The following is a 20,155-nucleotide window of genomic DNA, read 5'->3' as shown; positions in this document are numbered from 1 at the left end:
CAAGTTTGAAAAAACACTGGTCTAGAGCCTTGCTGGCTGTAGAAAAATCGAGTTCTTTTCACTTTATTCTTTCTTTCCACTAGTAGTAGAACAAGTAGGAACTTGCACACAATTCAGGCAAAGTGTGTTGCTTCATTGCAAAATGTTCCCGCAGTGGCCACACTCTGTCCAAATTTCTCAAAACTGCAGGACCCCAGAGATTGTCACACTGTTAGGAAGGCTCTTGCCCCACCTGCCTAAGAAATATTTGGAATATTTTCTTTGAGCCATGGTCTTATTTACACTTTCAGGAGTTGCCGGGGCTGGGCGGCTGTTTTCTCACGATATCATCAAAGCGATGGCCGACATTAATCAGAGACCCATCATCTTTGCATTGAGTAACCCTACTGCGAAAGCAGAATGTACAGCCGAGGAGGCATACACACTAACAGAGGTAAGCAAACATTCTTATATTAACAAATTAACAGAGTTGGAAGGGACCTTGTAGGTCACCTAGTCCAACCCCCTGCCCAAGCAGGAGACCCTACGCCATTTCTGACAGATGGCAGTCCAATCTCTTCTTGAAAGCCTCCAGGGATGAAGCTCCCACAACTTCTGAAGGCAACTTCTGTTCCATTGGTTGATTGTTCTCAGAAAATTTCTCCTTATTTCCAGGTTGAACCTCTCCTTGTTCAGTTTCCATCCATTATTCCTTGTCTGGCCTTCGGGTGCTTTGGAAAATAGCTTGACCCCTTCCTCTCTGTGGCAGCCTCTGAGATATTGGAAGACTGCTATCATGTCTTCTCTGGTCCTTCTCTTCTCTAGACTAGCCATGCCCAGTTCCTGTAACCGTTCATTGTATATTTCATCCTCCAATCCCCTAATCATCCTGGTTGCTCTTCTCTGTATTTTTTCTAGAGTCTCAACATCTCTTTTGTAGTGTGGTGACCAAAACTGGATGCAGTACTTTAGGTGTGGTCTTACTAAGGCTTTATAGAGTGGTATTATTACCTCCCTTGATTTTAATTGTATTCTTCTGTCCATGCAACTTAGGATTGCATTGACTTTTTTGGCTGTCGCTTACACTTTTGGCTGATATTTAATTGGTTGTCCACTAAGACTCCGAGATCCCTCTCACAGTTACTGCTATTAAACCTGGTTTTACCCAGTCTGTGTGAGTTCTGAACAAACAAGCATGATGTTTCTTCTAATGGGCTTCGCAGCTTGGCTCACTTGTTGGAGCTGCTTCCTTCAAAGTCCTCTCTGTGATTGAATTGCTCTCTTCATAATGATCTGGGGAGAGCTCATGATACGGATACCCTGTTTTCCCGAAAATACGACCTACCCTGAAAGTAAGTCCTAGCTTGATTTTTTTTTTGCACGTGTGTCCAATATAAGCCCTACCCTCCAAAATAAGCCCTAATTAAGATCCCGGCCACTCGAGTGCACAGGTAAAAATTAAGCTAGGTGGGGTGTGTGTGAAGCTGCCTTACTACTTACCTTTGGACAGTTGTAGCCAGACCTCACACACCCCGACACCTGCCATACTGGCCCATTTCTTCTGCAGCTGACAAGGCTGCCAAGGCTTTCCTGAAGGCCTCTGTAGGTGATAAGAAAGCTCTGGATCGATCCAGAGCTCTGTTATCGGCTCCAGAGGCGTTCAGGAAAGCCTTGCCAGCGCAGAAGAAGAAGTTCCTGAAGGCCTCTGACATCGAAAAGGAGGCCGGGAGACGACGTGCGCAAGTGAGGTTAGTCAGTGGGTGACATCCCCCGAAAATAAAACCTAGTGACTTTTTTGGTTGCAAAAAAATTACATATAAAACAGGGTCTTATCTTTGGGGGAAACATGGTAGTCCTTGACCTATGACTACAGTTGAGTACAGATTTATGGTTTGAAAGTTGTGTGGGTTAAGAGGATCTGTGACCGTGCTTGATTTTAATGATTTTTCTTTTCTTTTTGCAGTTGTTTAAGTGAATCCATTGCCCACAGTGGGCACTTTTTTTTTCTCTTGCCAGAAACTAGAAGTGAACTCATGTTTCTGACAAAAATAAATAATAAATCTGGTCAAAATGTGGCTGCAGGATGCCTCAACCCTGCTAGACTTCCGTAAGACTCCAAAGACCTGGTTCCAGAAGTACCTTGACTCGTCTTTCTGTTTGACAGGGGCGTTGCCTATTTGCGAGCGGCAGTCCATTCGGGCCTGTGAAGCTGAGTGACGGCCGGTCCTTCATCCCGGGCCAGGGAAACAATGCCTACATATTTCCAGGTAAAGCCTGGGAGTTCCTGCCTCGTTGATTTGGTTTTTTCTCTTCAAATTGCTGAAAAGTAGTGCAGGTGCGAAGCACGCCCAGAAGAACGAGCTCTGCTTGAGGGTAAGGTTACATGAAGGGAATCTTGCAAGTCCCAAGGCAAGGCTCTATGGATCAGGGCTGAGATGCTTGCCCTTCCTAAGTTCCTTCTGGTGCCTAAGCTGCATCAGATCTGTCAATAATGCATCAGACCTGTCAATAGTGGTGTCCCCCAGGGCAGTGTTCTAGGACCAACTCTCTTCATACTCTACATAAACGACCTCTGTGATCATATTAAGAGCAATTGCGTTCTCTTCGCTGATGATGTAAAGCTGTTCAATACCACAGACAATACTGCTACCTTACAAAAAGATCTTGACTATGTATCTGAATGGTCAAACAAATGGCAACTCCAAATCTCAACAAATAAATGCTCTGTCTTACATATTGGCAAAAAAATCAGAAAATAAAATACAAGCTGAATAGTCAAGATCTTGTTGATGACCCAAGCTCTGTAAAGGACCTTGGAATACTCACCTCTAATGATCTAAGTGCTAGAGCCCACTGCAACTACATAGCCAAAAAGGCATTAAGAGTTTTTAACCTAATCCTACATAGTTTTTCTCTGGTAATATCACACTACTAACCAGAGCATACAAAACATTTGCTAGACCAATACTCGAATACAGTTCATCAATCTGGAACCCTCATTACGTATCTGATATTAGCACAATTGAGAAAGTCCAGAAATATTTCACAAGAAGAGTTCTCCACTCTTCTACTCGTTGTAGAATACCTTATGCCACCAGACTTGAAATTCTAAAACTAGAAAACCTTGAATTACGCTGCTTCGGTCTGACCTAAGCATGGTATATAAAATCATACATTGCAATGTCCTACCTGTCAATGAATACTTCAGCTTCAACCATAACAACACAAGAGCACACAATAGATACAAACTCAAAGTAAACCGCACCAAACTTGATTGCAGGAAATACGACTTCAGCAATAGAGTGGTCAATGTCTGGAATACTCTACCCGACTCTATAGTCTCTTCCCCAAACCCCAAAAACTTTAACCTTAGACTGTCTACTATTGACCTCACCCCTTTCCTAAGAGGTCTGTAGGGGCGTGCATAAGCGCACCATCGTGCCTACCGTCCCTGTCCTATTGTTTCTCTTATTCTTTTATTTTTCTTATATGTACCCATTTCATGTATTCACAACTATGTATACACTTATACTTATTATCTTGTAAACAATTGGCAAATCAAATAAATAAATAAATAAAATAAATAAATAAATAGATCGGACTGTTACCCTACCTGTCCCCCAAGGTCGTTCTCACATACCATTAGATTCTCACTGCTTTGCACAGCACAGTTATCTTTCCATAGGGATGCCTGCCTAAAATGTTCAGGGAGTTCAGCTCTGGGAAATCCTTCCTTCCTTCCTTCCTTCCTTCCTTCCTTCCTCCCTCTCCTTCCTTCCTTCCTTCCTTCTTTCCTTCCTCCCTCCCTTCCTCCCTTCTTCCTCCCCTTCCTTCTGTCCTTTCTCCCTTTCTCCCTCCCTTCCCTGTCCTTCCCTCCCCCTTCACTTCTTCCTCCCTCCCCCTTCCTTCCTCCCTTCCTTCCTTCCTCCCTCCTTCCTTCCTTCCTTCCTTCCTTCCTTCCTTCCTTCCTTCCTTCCTTCCTTCCTTCCTTCCTTCCTTCCTCTCTTTCCCTTTCTCCCTCCCTCCCCTGTCCTTTCCTCCCTCCCCTCTCCTTCCTCCCCTTCCTTCTGTCCTTCCTCTCTTTCTCCCTCCCTCCTTTCCCTGTCCTTCCCTCCCTTCTCCCTCCCACCCTTCCTCCCTCTCCTTCCTTCCTTCCTCCCTTTCTTCCTTCCTTCCTCTCTTTCTTTTTCCCTCCCTCTCCCTCCCTCCCTTCTTCCTCCCCTTCCTTCTGTCCTTTCTCCCTCCCTCCCTCCCTTCCCTGTCCTTCCTTCCCACCTCACTTCTCCCTCCCTCCCTCCCTCCCTCTCCTTCCTTCCTTCCTCCCTTTCTTTCTTCCTTCCTCTCTTTCTTTTCCCTCCCTCCCTGTCCTTCCCTCCCTCCTCTCTCCTTCTTCCTCCCCTTCCTTCTGTCCTCCCTCCCTCCTTTCCCTGTCCTTCCCTCCCTCCCTTCCTCTTTCTCCTTTTCTCCCTCCCTCCCTGTCCTTCTCCCTCCTCCCTCCCCTTCCTTCCTTCCTTTCTCTCTTTCTCTCTTTCTCCCTCTTCTGTCCTTCCTTCCCTCCCCCTTCCTCCCTCCCTCCCTCCTCTTTTTTCTTTCTTTTCTTTCCTTTCTTTCCTTCCCTTTCCCATAGAAATGGCTATTATCCCTGTATCTTCCATTGTATATAAATGGCTATTATCCCTGTATCTTCCATTGAATTCTATTCCAAAACAACTGCACCGCAGGCATCTTTTTTTAAAAAAGAGATTTTAAAAGAATGCAGTTCAAAAGCTCTTGTGCTTATTGCAGAAAATATGCTTAATCTCACTATAGAAATTCTAGTTCCTGTGGCTTGCAAATGTTACGACGCTCCATTTGTATTTCATATAGCAGATACTAAGATGAATTGCTTTCTGTTTTGATACATCTTCTGCAATGGATCAGCCAGTCTGACAATGTGTGATTCAATCCAGAATAAAATTCATTCAATGCAATAACAAATGCATTGTCACACTCACGCAATACAAGACCCACCTATTTTTGTATATGTTGTGACATCATATACACACAAAAGAGGAGGAGGTTGAATTGGAAGGGCACATTGCTGCTTCTGATCACCTCGATTTGGTTCTCAGATCAATTGGCTGGAAAGAGCTAACAAGGTTACTACTCATTAGCTCCTGCAGAATCGGAGTCTGTAGGCCTCCCGAGTTCCACTTGCTGGCAAGCCAGAGGAAGCAAGTGCCTGGGCCCTCTTTGTGGGCTCCCAAGGGATTAGACCAGGGGTGTCAAACTCAAGGGTGCTTAGATCTGGCCAATGGGGCTGCCCTGGAAACAGTGAAGGACCGGCCCGCAGTTAAAACAGAGCACCTTCCGAGCTCCATTTTCTCTGGCAGAGTGTTGCAGGAAGCTGTCGCAGCTGAAAACGGAGCTAGGGAGCCTGTTTTTGCTGGCAGAGTGCTTGGGCCGTCACAAGTGCTCCCGCCACAAGTGATGTCGAGCTGGGCACATCCACCCTGGCCACACCCACCAAGGACCCCTGAGGCACATCTACCCTGGCCACACCCCCAACACCCCCCTTTTTAAATAAGTTTTTTATTTTTTTTAACTTGAACATATCATCTTTCATTAAACAGTGTGTTGTCTGGGTACAAATGTTTCTGTGCTATCACAATCAAAATTTACAATATTCGTTACACTGGTAAATTCTCTAATCTTACAATAATAATAATCAACATTATAACTCTATTTATTTCTCCCTCTTAACATATCTTCTAATGAAAATATAATATATTAGGTATGGTAATCTTAACAATCATATATAATCATCATCATATTGTTTACATCTCTGTCTTGACCTATATTCTTTATTTCACTAATCTCCATTTATTTCTCACCTCTATTTTTATTCTCCAACCATCCATAAAATAGCTCCCATAATGTCCAGTTTGTTCTTTCTCCTTTATAGCAAGTGTTAATCTGTTCATTTCTGCATATTCTGATATTTTCCTAATCACACCCTCACCTGTAGGGATCTCATCCACTTTTCCAATTTTGTGCAAATACAATTCACAAATACAATTTCATACAAAATACAGCTGCAGTTAACACATGTATTATTACATATGCATTTCCTTTACGGTAAGTTTCTGTCAAATACAACCCTGATGCGGCCCTCAATGAAATTGAGTTTGACACCCCTGGATTAGACTGATCTCTGTGGTAGATAGTGCTGGATTATAGCAGCTTGGAATTTGATCCCTCAGGGTCGCTTTTCCCTGCCAGACACCAGGGGGAATCCCCCTTTCATTTTAGGCATCGTTCTTATGTTCCTGTTGTTGTTTGCTACACCCTGGTTTTCGAACAGTTTTTACTCCATGAAAACTTTGCATGATCCATAGAAAAATGATTGTTATCATTTAGAATCCTTCTCTGTGTGTCGCAGGTGTGGCCCTTGCTGTAGTCCTGAGTAGCGTCCGGCACATCAGTGACAGTGTTTTTTTGGAAGCTGCAAAGGTAAATGAAACAGGTTGGTTGGGATCCTGAGAACATCATTTCTTTCTTTCTTTCTTCCTTCCTTCCTTCCTTCCTTCCTTCCTTCCTTCCTTCCTTCCTTCCTTCCTTCTTTCTTTCTTTCTTTCTTTCTTTCTTTCTTTCTTTCTTTCTTTTTTCTTTCTTTCTTCTTCTTTCTTTCTTTCTTTCTTTCTTTCTTTCTTTCTTTCTTTCTTTCTTTCTTTCTTTCTTTCTTTCCTTCCTTCCTTCCTTCCTTCCTTCCTTCCTTCCTTCCTTCCTTCCTTCCTTCCTTCCTTCCTTCTTCTTCTTTTCTTTCTTTCTTTCTTTCTTTCTTTCTTTCTTTCTTTCTTTCTTTCTTTCTTTCTTTCTTTCTTTCTTTCTTTCTTTCTTTCTTTCTTTCTTTCTTTCTTTCTTTCTTTCTTTCTTTCTTTCTTTCTTTCTTTCTTTCTTTCTTTCTTTCTTTCTTTCTTTCTTCTTCTTTCTCCCACTCATATTTTTATCTTGCTCTTATTACTTGATAAGTAACCAGGGGTGGGGGGGCTGCTTGAGGGTTTGCAGGGGTTAGGGAGAGCCCCTAATTAAGATTCTGCACAGTTCAGAGAAAAATCCCACTCCTGGCTGGCTCTGTCTACCCCACCCTGGCCCTCCCACTCTCCCCCACTTGGCCCATTTTCAATGCAGGTAAGTGCAGGACCCGTGCAGAGGCTTGGGGGGAGGGCAAAAAACGGTCCTCCCGGAAGTTTCCGGCTTCCAGAGAGCCTCCAAAGCCCAGGGAGGCCATTTTCACCCTAAAGATTGCCTCAGGCGGCCTTCCCTCCTTCCGAGGTGGGTAAAATGGAGACCCAGACTGTTGGGGGCGACAGGCTGACTCTGTAAAATTGCTTAGAGAGGGCTGTAAAAGCACTGCGAAGCGGTATATAAGTCTAAGTGCGATTGCTATTGCCAGGATGGGAGGTCTACTTCTGGATAAAATGCTTTACTTTTCTCCTCCTTCCCTTTTTTGTGTGTGTGTGTGTGTTTGTGTGTTAAAAAGACATTGACCCAGCAGCTGAGTGAGGAAGAGCTGGCAGAGGGAAGACTTTACCCCGCGCTTTCCAACATCAGAGAAGTCTCCATTAACATAGCCATAAGGGTAAGGACCCATTAAAACAACAACAACCACCAAGAAATGCAGATAGTCCTCAGCACGTGAGCACAATTGAGCCCTAAATGTCTGTTGCTAAGCGGGGCCGTTGCTAAGTGAGTTCTGCCCCATTTTGCGACCTTTCTTGCCATGGTTCTTAAGTGAATCCCTGCCGTTCTTAAGTTAGTAAAACGGTTGTTAAGAAAATCTGGTCTCCCCGTTCACTGAAAAAAAAGGACTTAGGACCGTTTTCCACACTTAGCATCCCCGTGGTCACACGTGATCCAAATTCGGCCACTTGGCCGCTGACTCATATTTATGACTGTTGAAGTGTCCCGGGGTCACACGATCCCCTCTTGCGACCTTCTGACGAGCGATGTGAATGGGGAAGCCGGATTCACTTAACAGCCGTTGTTACCAGCTTAACAACGGCAGGGATTCACTGTGTCCTAAAATGGAGCGAAAACTCACCGACTGTCTCGCTTAGCAACATAAGTGTTGGGCTCAGTTCTGGTTGTACGTCGAGGGCTACCGGCAGGGGAGGGCTGCTGGGGGGGGTGGGTTCGCAGGGGTTCGGGAGAGTCCCTAGCTAAAATTCTGTGCAGTTTGGAGAACACCCCCCCACCCCCAATCCCACTCTTGGCTGGCCCCGCCCCTCCTCCTCCTCCCAGGAGTCCCCACATGGCCCGTTTTGGAGGCAGGTAAGTGGAGGGCCTGTGTGGAGGCTCAGGGAGGGCAAAAAAACGGGCCTCTCAGAAGGCCAGAAATTGGCCCGTTTCCAGCTTCCAGAGAGCCTCCGGAGCCCAGGGGAGGCCGTTTTCGCACTCCCAGAGGCTCGAATAAAGCCTTCAGAGCCCAAAAATGCCCCCCCGCCAGTGGTGCAGGAGGCTGACTAGGCCACGCCCACCATGGCCACGCCCACCCAGCCACTGGGCAGAGAACCCGTTGCTAAAATTTTGAAGCCCACCCCCTACCGGTCATTTAAACGTTTCCTTTGTTCTTCCGTAGGTCATGGAATATTTATACGCCAATCACATGGCCTTCCATTACCCAGAGCCAGCAGACAAAACTCAGTACACACGATCCAGAATCTGGACTTCTGAGTATGAATCCTTCCTGCCAGATTTGTATGACTGGCCAGGGTCTACAACCCAGTCATCGGACACCAGGCGTGTTTGAAATTCTGCCGGGAACCCCCGTCCAGAACCACATGGGAAGTAGGACCGCCGAAGACCTAAAACTTCCTTTTTGTGCTAAACCATGGAACTGGGCGCATCACCGACACTGGGTTTATTCCCTAGGTTGGACTTCCTCTCTTCTGAGGTGCACTCCTATGGACAGTTGGGTTGTCAGCAGCAGAAATGAAATTTAATATATTTTCTATTCTCCCCCGGGAAACGAATTGAACAAATAAGAGAAAACCTTTAATTCTTTTTTTAAAAAAAACTTTTGTTACTAGTCTGCTGTGTGATTAAGGTTTTTCTGTATTGTCTCATTTGTGGCTGTAAGCTGCATGGGTTTACACCAAACAGGTTAATTGAGAAGAGAATGTTAGTAAGTCAAGGAAAGAGATTTGGCCTAGCCTTCCTTCCTTCCTTCCTTCCTTCCTTCCTTCCTTCCTTCCTTCCTTCCTTCCTTCCTTCCTTCCTTCCTTTTTTCCTTCATTTTTTTCCTTCCTTCCTTCCTTCCTTCCTTCCTTCCTTTTTTCCTTCCTTTTTTTCCTTCTTTTTTCCTTTTTTCCTTCCTTCCTTCCTTCCTTCCTTCCTTCCTTCCTTCCTTCCTTCCTTCCTTCCTTCCTTCCTTCCTTCCTTCCTTCCTTCCTTTTTCCTTCCTTTTTCCTTCCTTCCTTTTTCCTTCCTTCCTTCCTTCCTTCCTTCCTTCCTTCCTTCCTTCCTTCCTTCCTTCCTTCCTTCCTTCCTTCCTTCCTTCCTTCCTTCCTTCCTTCCTTCCCCCACAGGAGAAGTATCCAGAGATGCTGTCCTCACTTTGTAGTATTTAAAAACATGCCAACCCGCTAAAGTCTTCATTCTGCTGGAAGCATAGATGGACGACCAAATCACTCCATCCCTTTTTATACTGGTTCGGTCTTTCTGCAACCTCGGTGGCTCCTGTAACTGCCCTACATGCTGAATTCCGTAGCATGAATTGCACGAAGCCAGATTTACCGAAAGGAGAGGCTTCCCTTCTTCCTTACAGGGTGGATTCAAACATACAATTCTGTCCTTCTTAGCTCTATGTTTTCTTCCTCTCTGGGAAATATCAATCATGGTCAGCAAGTTAATGCTGCCATCTCCTGGATTCTCTCTCTCTCTGTGTGTCTCTGTGCTGACTTGTTCTGCACTTGAATATTTTCAGCTTTGACAATGGCAACTTGCTGCATATCAATTCCCTGACATTTGTTATACAGATGGATTATTTTACCTCTCTTTCTTTTGTCTTTTCAAGTATTTTATCTTACCTTACCTTACCTTTACCTTACCTTACCTTACCTTACCTTACCTTACCTTACCTTATCTTATCTTATCTTTTCTTCATGCTTAAACTGTAACACTCCTGAACTTCATGATGGCTGGCTGCTTTCCTCCCAGGTCTCTGTCCCATGGATCTAATAATTGGGGAGAAGGGGGAGGGGGAAATGTGTGCTTCATTGCCCCCCGTCCTATATGCCCTAAACCAAGGGCCTTCATACTTGGCCAGTTTAAGACTCGTGGACTTCAACTCCCAGAATTCCTGAGCTGACTGGAGGAGGAATTCTGGGAGTTGAAGTCCACAAGTCTTAAAGCTGCCATGTTTGAAGACCCCTGCCCTAAATCAATGTTTCTCAACCTTAAACATTTTAAGATGTGTGGACTTCTATCCCAGACTTCCCTAGCCAGCACGCCTTAAAACAGCCAAGATTGAGAAACTTTGCTCTAAACAAAGCAGACATCACTCCAATTTAAAAAAAAAAAACCTTTTTATCTTCAGGTAACTTTGGTTTGTGACATGCATATTATATATATATATGTCAAATCTGGGATCTTTTTACAATATATTTATTTATATTTGTCCGGTTTCCTCACCCTGTTTCTGGGAATCTGTTAAGGTATAAAAGCTGCCCTCTTGGATAAGTCAATCTTCAATTCGCTTATCCAATTAAAAACAACAACATGTCAATACTAAGAGCATCTCCCTTTCCTCCCAATTAAATTCTACAGGCTGTGCTGTCTGCTAGGGGAAGGCAGTTGGATAAGACAGCGCAGCGTGAAAAAAAAGTGGATAGTTTGACTTTTATTTTGTTTTATTCATCGGGGAATGCAAGAGCGCCCATTGAACATCCCTGAGAGAAATGCCACCATTTTACTTGAAATGATCATGAAGGGAGATGGTCTCAAAATGTCGCTGCTTCCCGTGATTAAATCCCTGTGCAGTCTCTGAGAAACGTCAAGTTGCGTGAAAGGATTTCAATTTGTGTGTTTTTGTCGTTTTCCTGCCGTCATTTCATCATAATTGTAACTCTGTTTCATACGTTGTGCCTCTTAAAATAAATCCATCCTGCTATCTGGAAAAAGGACCAGTTCTTGGAGTAAGAACTGGTCCAGTTTTCAAATAGCAGAATGAATTTTCATATTAATTTGGCACCAGGAACATTCTCAGATAGGTTGGCTGAGATTGCGTCTAGATTCAACTTTGAATTGTAGTCTCAGCATACCTAGGACAGCAGCTTGAGGAAGTTTTAAGGGGGAGACTAAACAATCCAACTCTGTAATAACTATTTAGAAACATGACAGTCTTGTTTTACAGGGCCCGACGAAAACATTTTGTGTAGACGTTTACCTGGATCCCAGGTTTGTTTGTTTTTTCAGTTTGGCTAATTGGGAAAGGACTGAGTGATGTCACTCCACCTACCTTGTTTTTCAGAAAAGCGTCCTGTGCTATCAGCAATATTTCTTTTGTTTGTTTTCCTTTTCTGCATAATGTAGGAATAATCGGCGAAACTGTAGCGTTTTATCTAGGGCACATCAAAGGGGCCTTACCTCAGCTGTACCTGCCCAAAGGGATGGTTTCTATTTGTAATTGAAGAAAACGTAAGAAATAATATGGAGTACTACTTCGTTACCCAACTCTTAACGTTCTCAGAAGACTTTATCTGAGAAATAATTGGGAAAGAATATTCTTGAATTCCGTTTCAAGAGGTCTTTTGCCTGGTTTTCTGCCTGCTGACAAGTCATGTACTTGTGGAAGATAATTGCACGCTCTCATGAAAACATTTCCTTGTGGTCCAAGAAATGAACATGGGTTGTATAGTTGACCAGTGCCTGGGTAGACTATATGGGCTCATGTTGTCCCTCAGGATAGCACATATGATTTGGATGAATTCATAATGACTTTCTCCTTGTGAGTGGGAATTTATACTAGAAAGCGCTGGCAATATTTGCTAGACTTGTACAATATAAATTCAAACAAAATAATATTTTATCCCATATATATCTACATCCAGGTTGTCTCGGGTTGGACTGCGCCACCAACAATGCTGATACTAGTATTTTAAGAATCAAAGCCCAAATCATCTAAAGGAGATTGAAGTTTAAGAGACGCCCTGAATGTCTCAATACCCAAAATATCTGTAGCAGAAGATAGCTATCTGCAATGTTTAATTGGCATAATTGTCTTTAAATATACAGTCTGCGAGCAGTCTATAATGGTGTTTTTCGTCCTTGTCAAATTTTAAGTCATGTGGACTTGCAGCTCCCAGAATTCCCCAGCCATGTAGAATTCTGGGAGTTGAAGTCCATATTTCTTAAAAGTAGCCAAGGATGAGAAGGACAGCTTGTATAAATTATGTACTGCATGTAGTTGGCTGAATTTGAGTAAAGTACGTGATTAAAATATTTTCGTCAAAATATTAGGTTCAGATGTATCTCTTGTTGACCGATTTGTTTGAAGATGTACAAATTCCTACAGCGAGAGAAGCCTGCTATGAAATGTTCATTCCAGTTCCACATGCCGTAGGAGATGGTTATTATTGTTTATTATTAAGTAGGAGGGGTTTTCAAATTCCAAATGCTGAGAAACAAATGTCATGTGTATGTATGTTAGAAGTTTTTCATTTCAATCACTGTTTTTCAGTTTTTAATCACAAGATTCTCTTTGGGGCACTTAATCTTGTATGAGCTTCTTTTAGTCAAATACATTTTTATTGTAAACTGCCTAGAGTCACTTAGGTGTGGTTGGCAGTATAAAAATGTGATAAATAAAATAACAATATTTTTATGGACAAATGCCATCTGTCTCTCCACACACACCCCCAGCCCCCAAATTAGATAGAGGTACTGTAATTTAGAAAATAACGTAACTTCACTTTGAGGAAACTTGATGACTGCCGAATTCTGCATTTTTTCCCCTTAGGAAGCACCTTAGGAAAACTTTTGTGCTGTTTAAAAGTGTTTTTAATTTAAAACATGTCCCCTTCTAAATGTATCATCGTTTGAAAAAAATGTACATCCTGTCTAAGCCAGTCAGATGAGTTTATTTTGCTTGGGCCTCAAACGTGGTTTTATTTTTAGCACTTTTCTACTTGCTGATTCCCATTAATTTTGATTTTAAAAAATGATGACAACTGACACTGCAAGTTGCTTTTAACTTCCAACAGCTGTGTTGATTAATCCCTCTTGAGACCTCTTTGTGAGTATGATGGAAAATGAACGCCATCCCAAAGGAAGGGATAATTTTTTTTTCATTTTTGTAAAGGTCACAATTTGGATTTTTGAATCCAAGAAGCTGGGTGGAGTTGGAGTGGAACTTAGCTGACTTAAACTTGGTTTAAGTGTCCTTTAGCATCATATATCTAGTTCAGCGAAGAACTTGTTCACACAAGCTGGAAACCTATAAGGCCGTGTTTGGGAAGTTCCTGTTATGTCTCTTGGAATTGGCCCTAATTTGAGGGCATAAAACAAAAAGGGACCAGTTTCTTATACGTTAGTGTTTCTCAACCTCGGGCACTTGATGGTATGTGGACTTCAACTCCCAGAATTCCCCAGCCAGCCCTGCTTAAAGGTATGTAGGGGAATTCTGGGAGTTGAAGTCCACACACCTTCAAGTGGCCAAGGTTGAGAATCACTGTTATAGGTGAATAAAGTCAAATAATGATGGTGCTGTCAGATCAGGTCTTGAAAACCTGAACAGGGAATAATGACATCCTGGTTAAATGTTGATTAAGTGACGTGTAGATTCCATTGATTATTCTATTACATAAAACATTTTCCTTCCTTCTCTGCTGCAGCTGGATGACTGTAATTTTGAGCATGTGACTTCACATGGGACTGTTGGATGGAGAAGGCTGGTATAAAGCCTCTTGGAGGGGAATTGTAAAGCAAATGATGCCTTGGTTGGTGGGGAGTTTTTCTCCCAACTCTCAGGATCTTAAACCCCCACCCCTCCCAATATTGCTTATTGCAAAGGGAACCTTTGGGAAAAACAAGCATTGTGTTTCTAAGCGGCAAATGTTTTGCTAATGTTGTAATTGTACAAAGAGATGAGCTGTCGATTTTCATAGTAAAAGCATTTCCTTTTTGCCTACAGTTATGTGTGCGGTGGTGGTGGTTGTTTTGCTGAATTGCATAAAGACGGCTTCTCATCTACAACAAGCACACCTGCCAGAGCTGGTGGGCTATGTAGTCCCAACAGCTCTGGAAGAACCCAAAGTTAGGAAGAAGTTGCGTTAGCGGAATTTCTTGATAGCTGTTCAGCTTCTGGTATTGCCATATGCTGGATCAACACAAAGTAAAGGGTAGTGAAGCTGAAGTAGATACGGCAGAAAGGTATATACAGGTAGTCCTCAACTTACAACAGTTCATTCAGTGGTGGGATTCAAAGATTTTTACCACTGGTGCGGTGGGCGTGGCTTGGTGGCTTTGCACACGTGCACACACTTTGCGTGCACGCATGTGCCAAACAAGCACTTTGCTGCGCTTCAGCGGAAGCAAGGAATAAAGGCAGAGGTAGGGTAGGATTCAACCGGTGTTACTACCGGTTCAGTGACTACGTTTTACGCTCGCGTGTAAACAAAACATCAGCGGTGCCTCCCAGACAGCTGAAAAGCGCTGGCGCGGAGGTGTGCAGAGTTTGAAAAGCCTTTCCTCCCCTCTGCTTTTTCAACCTCAGCTGTGCCGCGCAAAGCAGCTGAGGTTGAAAAAGCAGGAAATAAAGGACAGGTAAGAGCCCGGGCAGGCGGGTGGGCCAAACAGCAGCAAACACAGACCTGGTTTGGTGTCTGCTGCTCTTCACAGCCACTGGCTCTACAGAACCGGGCAGAACTGGTAGCATCCGACCCTTGAATAAAGGTGAGTATGGAAGCCCAGGTGGGCCCAACAGCAGAGCAGCGGAGAGAAACCACTTCAGTCTCTGCTGCTCATCGGCGCTACTGGCTCGGCAGAACTGGGCCAAACTGGTAGAATACCAGCACTGAGTTCATTTAGTGACCGCTCAGAGGAGTGGTGGTATGCTTCTGGTTCGGCCTGGTTCGGGAGAACCAGTAGCAAAAAAAACAACCCTGCACCTTTTTTTTATCCTCTCAGTTGATTGGCGCTGCAGGCCTCAGTTGGTGTGGGAAAAGCTGCGCGCACATTAAGGTGCATGCGTGTGCGATTACCGAATCAGTAGTGGAAGAGGTAGGATCCCACTGCTGGTTCAAAGTTGTAACGGCACTGAAAGAAGTGACCTACGACACTTTTTCACACCACCGTTGCAGCATCCTTGGATCAAAATTCACCCTTGGCAAGTGAGTCATATTTATGACGGTTGCAGCATCCTGGGATCATGTAATCCCCTTTCCTGACCTTCTGATAAGCAGAGTCAATGGGGAAGCCCGATTCCCTTAACAACCAAGTTATATACACTTAACAATTGCAGTGACTCACTTAACTACGGCGAGAATGATGATAAAATGGCGTCAAGCTCACTGAACAAATGTCTCACTTAGCAGCAGAAATTTTGGGCTCAATTGTGGCCGTAAGTCGAGGACTATCTCTGTACATGCCCAGTGTTACCAGTTTGCGGCTGCAAAATTCCTGATGACTATGAAAAGGTGGCAAGGGGTCTTTCTTTTAGGACCCGAATTGGCGCCTGGATTTCCATTGCTAAGCCAGGCAATTGTTAAATGAGTCTAAACCGATTTTATGACCTTTTCGGCACAGTTGTTAAGTGAATCACTACAGGTATTAAATCTATATATATAAGAGCGAAATGCCACGCACGTATCATCACAAAATCTCCAGAACTGTAAAGCCTACAACTTTTGAAATTTGGCACAAATGTTCCTCTTGGTTTCTAGGTGCTCTTCTAAGAAAGGATTTTTTGAAATGACCATCAGAGCATTGGTATTTCCTATATTATTATTAACACGCTCTGATGCTAAGGAGTTCTACTGCCCTTCCCCACCTGAAAAGAAATCTTCCAAATGCAAAACACAAACAGAGGAGTTTCAGTTTTAGTTTCACAGCAGCAAGCAGGTTTAGTACAGAACAGTTGGGCTAAGCCATGCCCAGGCTCCTTGCTGTCTCCTTGCTCACACAGCAAATACTGTGTCAATTTCCAAACAGCCCTCAACTCTCACACTGATAGGATGCTAGCCAGATGAATACCTGTGGATGCTGGTAAGCAGAGGCAGAATTTTTTCCCCTTATTTTCCTCCCCAAAAACTAAGCCCGACCACATAGTTTTGTAGCAAAACACGGGTATCGAGCTAATGAATCATATGGCCATTAATTGAATCTAGCTTCCTTCGTTGACTTTACTTGTTGGAGAGTCATGTGAAGACCAGTCGGAAGTCACTTTTTTTAGTGTGTCTATAACTTTGAACACTCGCTGAATGAATGGCTATAAATTGAATACTCTTGCCTCAGGGGTGTCAAAGTCACGTCATCACGGCATTGTTACGTGACATATTTCCCCCCCATCGCTAATCTGGGTGTGAGTGCGCACAATGCATCCAGCCCGCGGGCCCGCAAGTTTGACAACCCTGCTCAACCTGTATCTCTGCTGCCATCTATTGGCAGTTCCAATTTTTGCAGTCCAGATATGGTAGCGGTAGCTATGTTTCCCAATCTGACCCATTTCAAGACATGTGGACTTCAACTCCCAGAATGCCCCAGCCAGCGTGGCCATTGCTAAGCCATTCTGGGAGTTGAAGTCCACACGTCTCAAAATTGCCAAGGTTGGGAAACGCTAGCATAGCTTAAGGTGCTGCTATTCTTAAGGAAAAGACAGCCAAATAGCTATTAGTGAGAAAATAGTGCCTTCATTTATATCCTTTTCCCACTCAAAATGGTGCTCAAGAGAATTAACTGAAATACATGTAAGTTATATTTCTGATTATAAATCCCTCTCAGGAATAACAAGAGCACCAAGGAGATTTAAAACTATTTTAACAATTTACCTCATTGCAGCAAGCAGTAGAGTTTTATTATGCCTTTGTAACTAACCACGGTAAATAAAATGATTCAGATAATAATACATACATCATTCCCTCATAACGTGAGCTTCTGAATAAAAGGTACATGGCACGTAATATTAGACTCTCTTTCTTCAAAGTCTCAGGTAAAAATTTAAAGACCCATGCCTGGCCAAAAGCAGCAATTCAATCTTTCATTTCCACCCTAATTGCATTTTTAAATTGGAAACAGGTACTTCTTTTTCTAACATTCCCTGCTATTATTGGAAACCAAAGGGCCTTCTGACTACATAACTGTTTCCTTTCATTTTCATGGCTACTTCCTCCCTCCTGTGGGAGAAAAGAGCTGGGATGGCATTAACACAAATAAATTTAAAAAAAAGATGTGGAGACTCAGTCTAGAAAGAGTGCAGAGAAAAGATATAAAGAACGGTTGCTGGAATTGGGTAGGTCTAGTTTAATGAAATAAAGGACTAGGGGTGGGTGACATGATAGCTGTTCTGACCCAGGCTTGCTTTGTCCAAATTAAGGAAACACAAACTAAGTGTAAAATAAAACCTATTTTAATGCAATGCTGAGAATTTCTTGCATTTCCAGCCAAAACTCATTAGACACAGGGCTTCAATGAGGAATCAGAATCTAATCAACTTCTTTGCTTCCTGCAAAGAGCATGTCACCAAGGGCTGACTTTTATCCCTTATGGGAGGGGCAATCACCTTCCAGCCTTACTCTCGAGTCAACCCCTCTGCTTCAGCTGCTCTCTCCTTCTAGCAGCACATGCACACTGGGAACAGGCTCCCCAGGGTCCTCTGCTTCACTGCTGCCAGATTCCAAACGCAGCACCCCACTCCCAGATGGTCCTGGCCCCATCCCTGCATCGGACGCAGGACCCTCGTCCAAGTCCCTGCCAGTCTCCCTGGCTGGTTCCCTTTCGTCCTCACTGTCCAATACCTCCAGTACCGGCTGCCGGCGAATCACAACAGAAACAGTCTTCCAATATTTGAGGGGCTGCCTGTCACAAATTTTTTTATAACTTCCAGAATTCCAGGGTCATATGACTTGATGGTAACAAGCCAACAATCAATCCTTCTCTCTTCCCAGTTTAACTCCTACATCAGTCTGGCTACTCTGGGCAGCTGAGTCAAGCTCACGCCTCTTCCTAAAACTGGAAAAGATGCTGTGAGACTTTTGGGTTTTTTTGCTCCTATGAACTAACTAATTAGAACTGCAAAATAATAATAATAATAATAATAATAATAATAATAATAATAATAATAATAATAATAATAATAATAATAATAATAATAATAATAATAATAATAATAATGCCTTCCATCGAGGACTTGTATACTGCCTAAGCCCGAAAGAGGGCTGAGAAAATATCTACAGACCAGTGGTGGGATTCAATGTTTTTTTACTACCAGTTCTGTGGGCGTGGCAGGGGAAGGTTGCAGCAAAATCTCCATTCCCTCCCCACCCCACTAACCTGCTTTCCAGCTCCGTTCTCCTGTGCAGGGCAACCAAAGAAGACCCAGCCAATCAGCTGGGACTCGGGAGGCAGAGAATAGATGAGGGCGGGGCCATTCAGAGGTGGCATTTGCCAGTTCTCCGAACTACTCAAAATTTCCGCTACCGGTTCTCCAGAACTGGTCAAAGCCTGCTGAATACCACCTCTGCTACAGACCCCTCGCATCCTGGACATAAACAGTTTCAACTTCTACCCTCAAAATGACACTGTAGGGCAGAACAACTAGACACAAGGAGAGTTTTTCCCCCATGCCATCACTCTGCTCAACAACTAATTCCCATACTGTCAAACTATCTAGAAAGGCAGTATTACCATCATTATTCTTATCTTCCCTATTCCCTGTCACCTTATCTTCTTATGACTATAACCTAATGCTTGCATTTTACGATTTAAATTGTTTAATTAGTATCCTAGTCTGATTTATGTTGATTGCTTATTTAGTATCCATGACTATCACTAAGTGTTGTATTGCATGATTTATGATGATGTAATAATATAATAATGACTACAATGACTATGACAACGATCTATCACTATTGTTGTGTATACACTGAGAGCTTATGCACGGGATACAAATTCATTGTGTGTCTAATCATACTTGGCCAATAAAGAATTCTATTCTATTCTAACATGAAGGTGCTTTTTCCAAGAGGCAACTGGACTTTCTGGTTTTTCTTTGAAGAGGTTTCGCTTCTCATCCAAGAAGCTTCTTCAGCTCTGACTGAATGGTGTCATAGACATCAAGCTGGAGCTTCTGCAATTCTAGTATGATTTATGTTGATTGCTTACTTAGTATCCTTTGACTATCATTAAGTGCTGTATGATTTATGATGAATGTCATTTTATGAGGACTATGATCATGATTCATCACTTATAGCTTTTATGTACACTGTCTGAGAGGTTAGGCCAGGGGTCCCCAAACTTGGCAACTTTAAGACTTGTGGACTTCAACTCCCAGAATTCTCCAGCCAGCATAGCTGGGAGTTGAAGTCCACAAATCTTGGATCCCCAAGTTTGGGGATCTCTGGGTTATGCACTGAAGACAATTTCCCTGTGTTTCCAATCACACTTGGCCAATAAAGAATTTCATTCTATTGTATTCCAACCCCTTTCCTGGCGTGGTCTGAAGAGGCTCAGAATTTTACAAAGACTGGATAAGGAGACCTGGGTTCATCTGATTTTGTATTGGAGGCCTTTGTTATGTAGAATACTCTGGCCCAGGCCAGTGAGTGCCTTAAGTTGGCGGTATAGCTGTTGAGCCTGAGTGCGTTTCTACTTCCGCTTGTGTTGCACCTCTTAACACGTGGATCTGGGCGCACCGGGGCTTGTCTGCCAAGCTCTGTTTTTGAGTCACGTTGTGACCTGGGAACAAAGAGGGAGGAGGGGGTTAAAATGGAGCCGTCGCCAATGTTCTGTGAGATTTCCCACATGTTCTCGTGGGCGAGGATGAGGAAATTTTGCAAGATTTACTGCTTATTCCTCTGATCCAGGGGTCTTCAAACTTGACAACTTTAAGACTTGTGGACTTCAACTCCCAGAATTCCTCCTCCAGTCATGTTAGCTCAGGAATTCTGGGAGTTGAAGTCCACAAGTCTTACACTTGCCA

At 43.4% G+C, this 20,155-nt stretch overlaps 1 protein-coding gene and 1 long non-coding RNA gene across 3 annotated transcripts in view; both read left to right on the top strand.

Moving 5' to 3' along the window:
• Nucleotides 1-9,012, top strand: part of ME2 (malic enzyme 2) — a 46,014-nt gene extending 37,002 nt beyond the window's left edge. For both annotated transcript variants that reach the window (XM_087958678.1, XM_087958680.1), the window contains exons 12-16: nt 291-433; nt 2,144-2,246; nt 6,401-6,471; nt 7,502-7,600; nt 8,600-9,012. In XM_087958678.1, the coding sequence (XP_087814804.1) occupies nt 291-433; nt 2,144-2,246; nt 6,401-6,471; nt 7,502-7,600; nt 8,600-8,770 (587 nt within the window). In that variant the 3' untranslated portion in view covers nt 8,771-9,012. The remainder of the gene's footprint in view (nt 1-290; nt 434-2,143; nt 2,247-6,400; nt 6,472-7,501; nt 7,601-8,599) is intronic.
• A 1,076-nt stretch (nt 9,013-10,088) lies between these two features.
• On the top strand, nt 10,089-14,151 carry LOC148132610 (uncharacterized). Its single transcript, XR_015748278.1, has 2 exons — nt 10,089-13,579; nt 13,656-14,151. It is a non-coding gene; the product is annotated as an uncharacterized LOC148132610 (long non-coding RNA).
• The last annotated feature ends 6,004 nt before the right edge of the window (nt 14,152-20,155 follow it).

This window comes from Notechis scutatus, chromosome 2, assembly GCF_049901735.1.
Source record: "Notechis scutatus isolate UNSWTSFEM ecotype Mainland chromosome 2, rNotScu1.2, whole genome shotgun sequence".
NCBI lineage: Eukaryota > Metazoa > Chordata > Lepidosauria > Squamata > Elapidae > Notechis > Notechis scutatus.
This window is presented reverse-complemented; position numbering and strand designations above follow the sequence as displayed.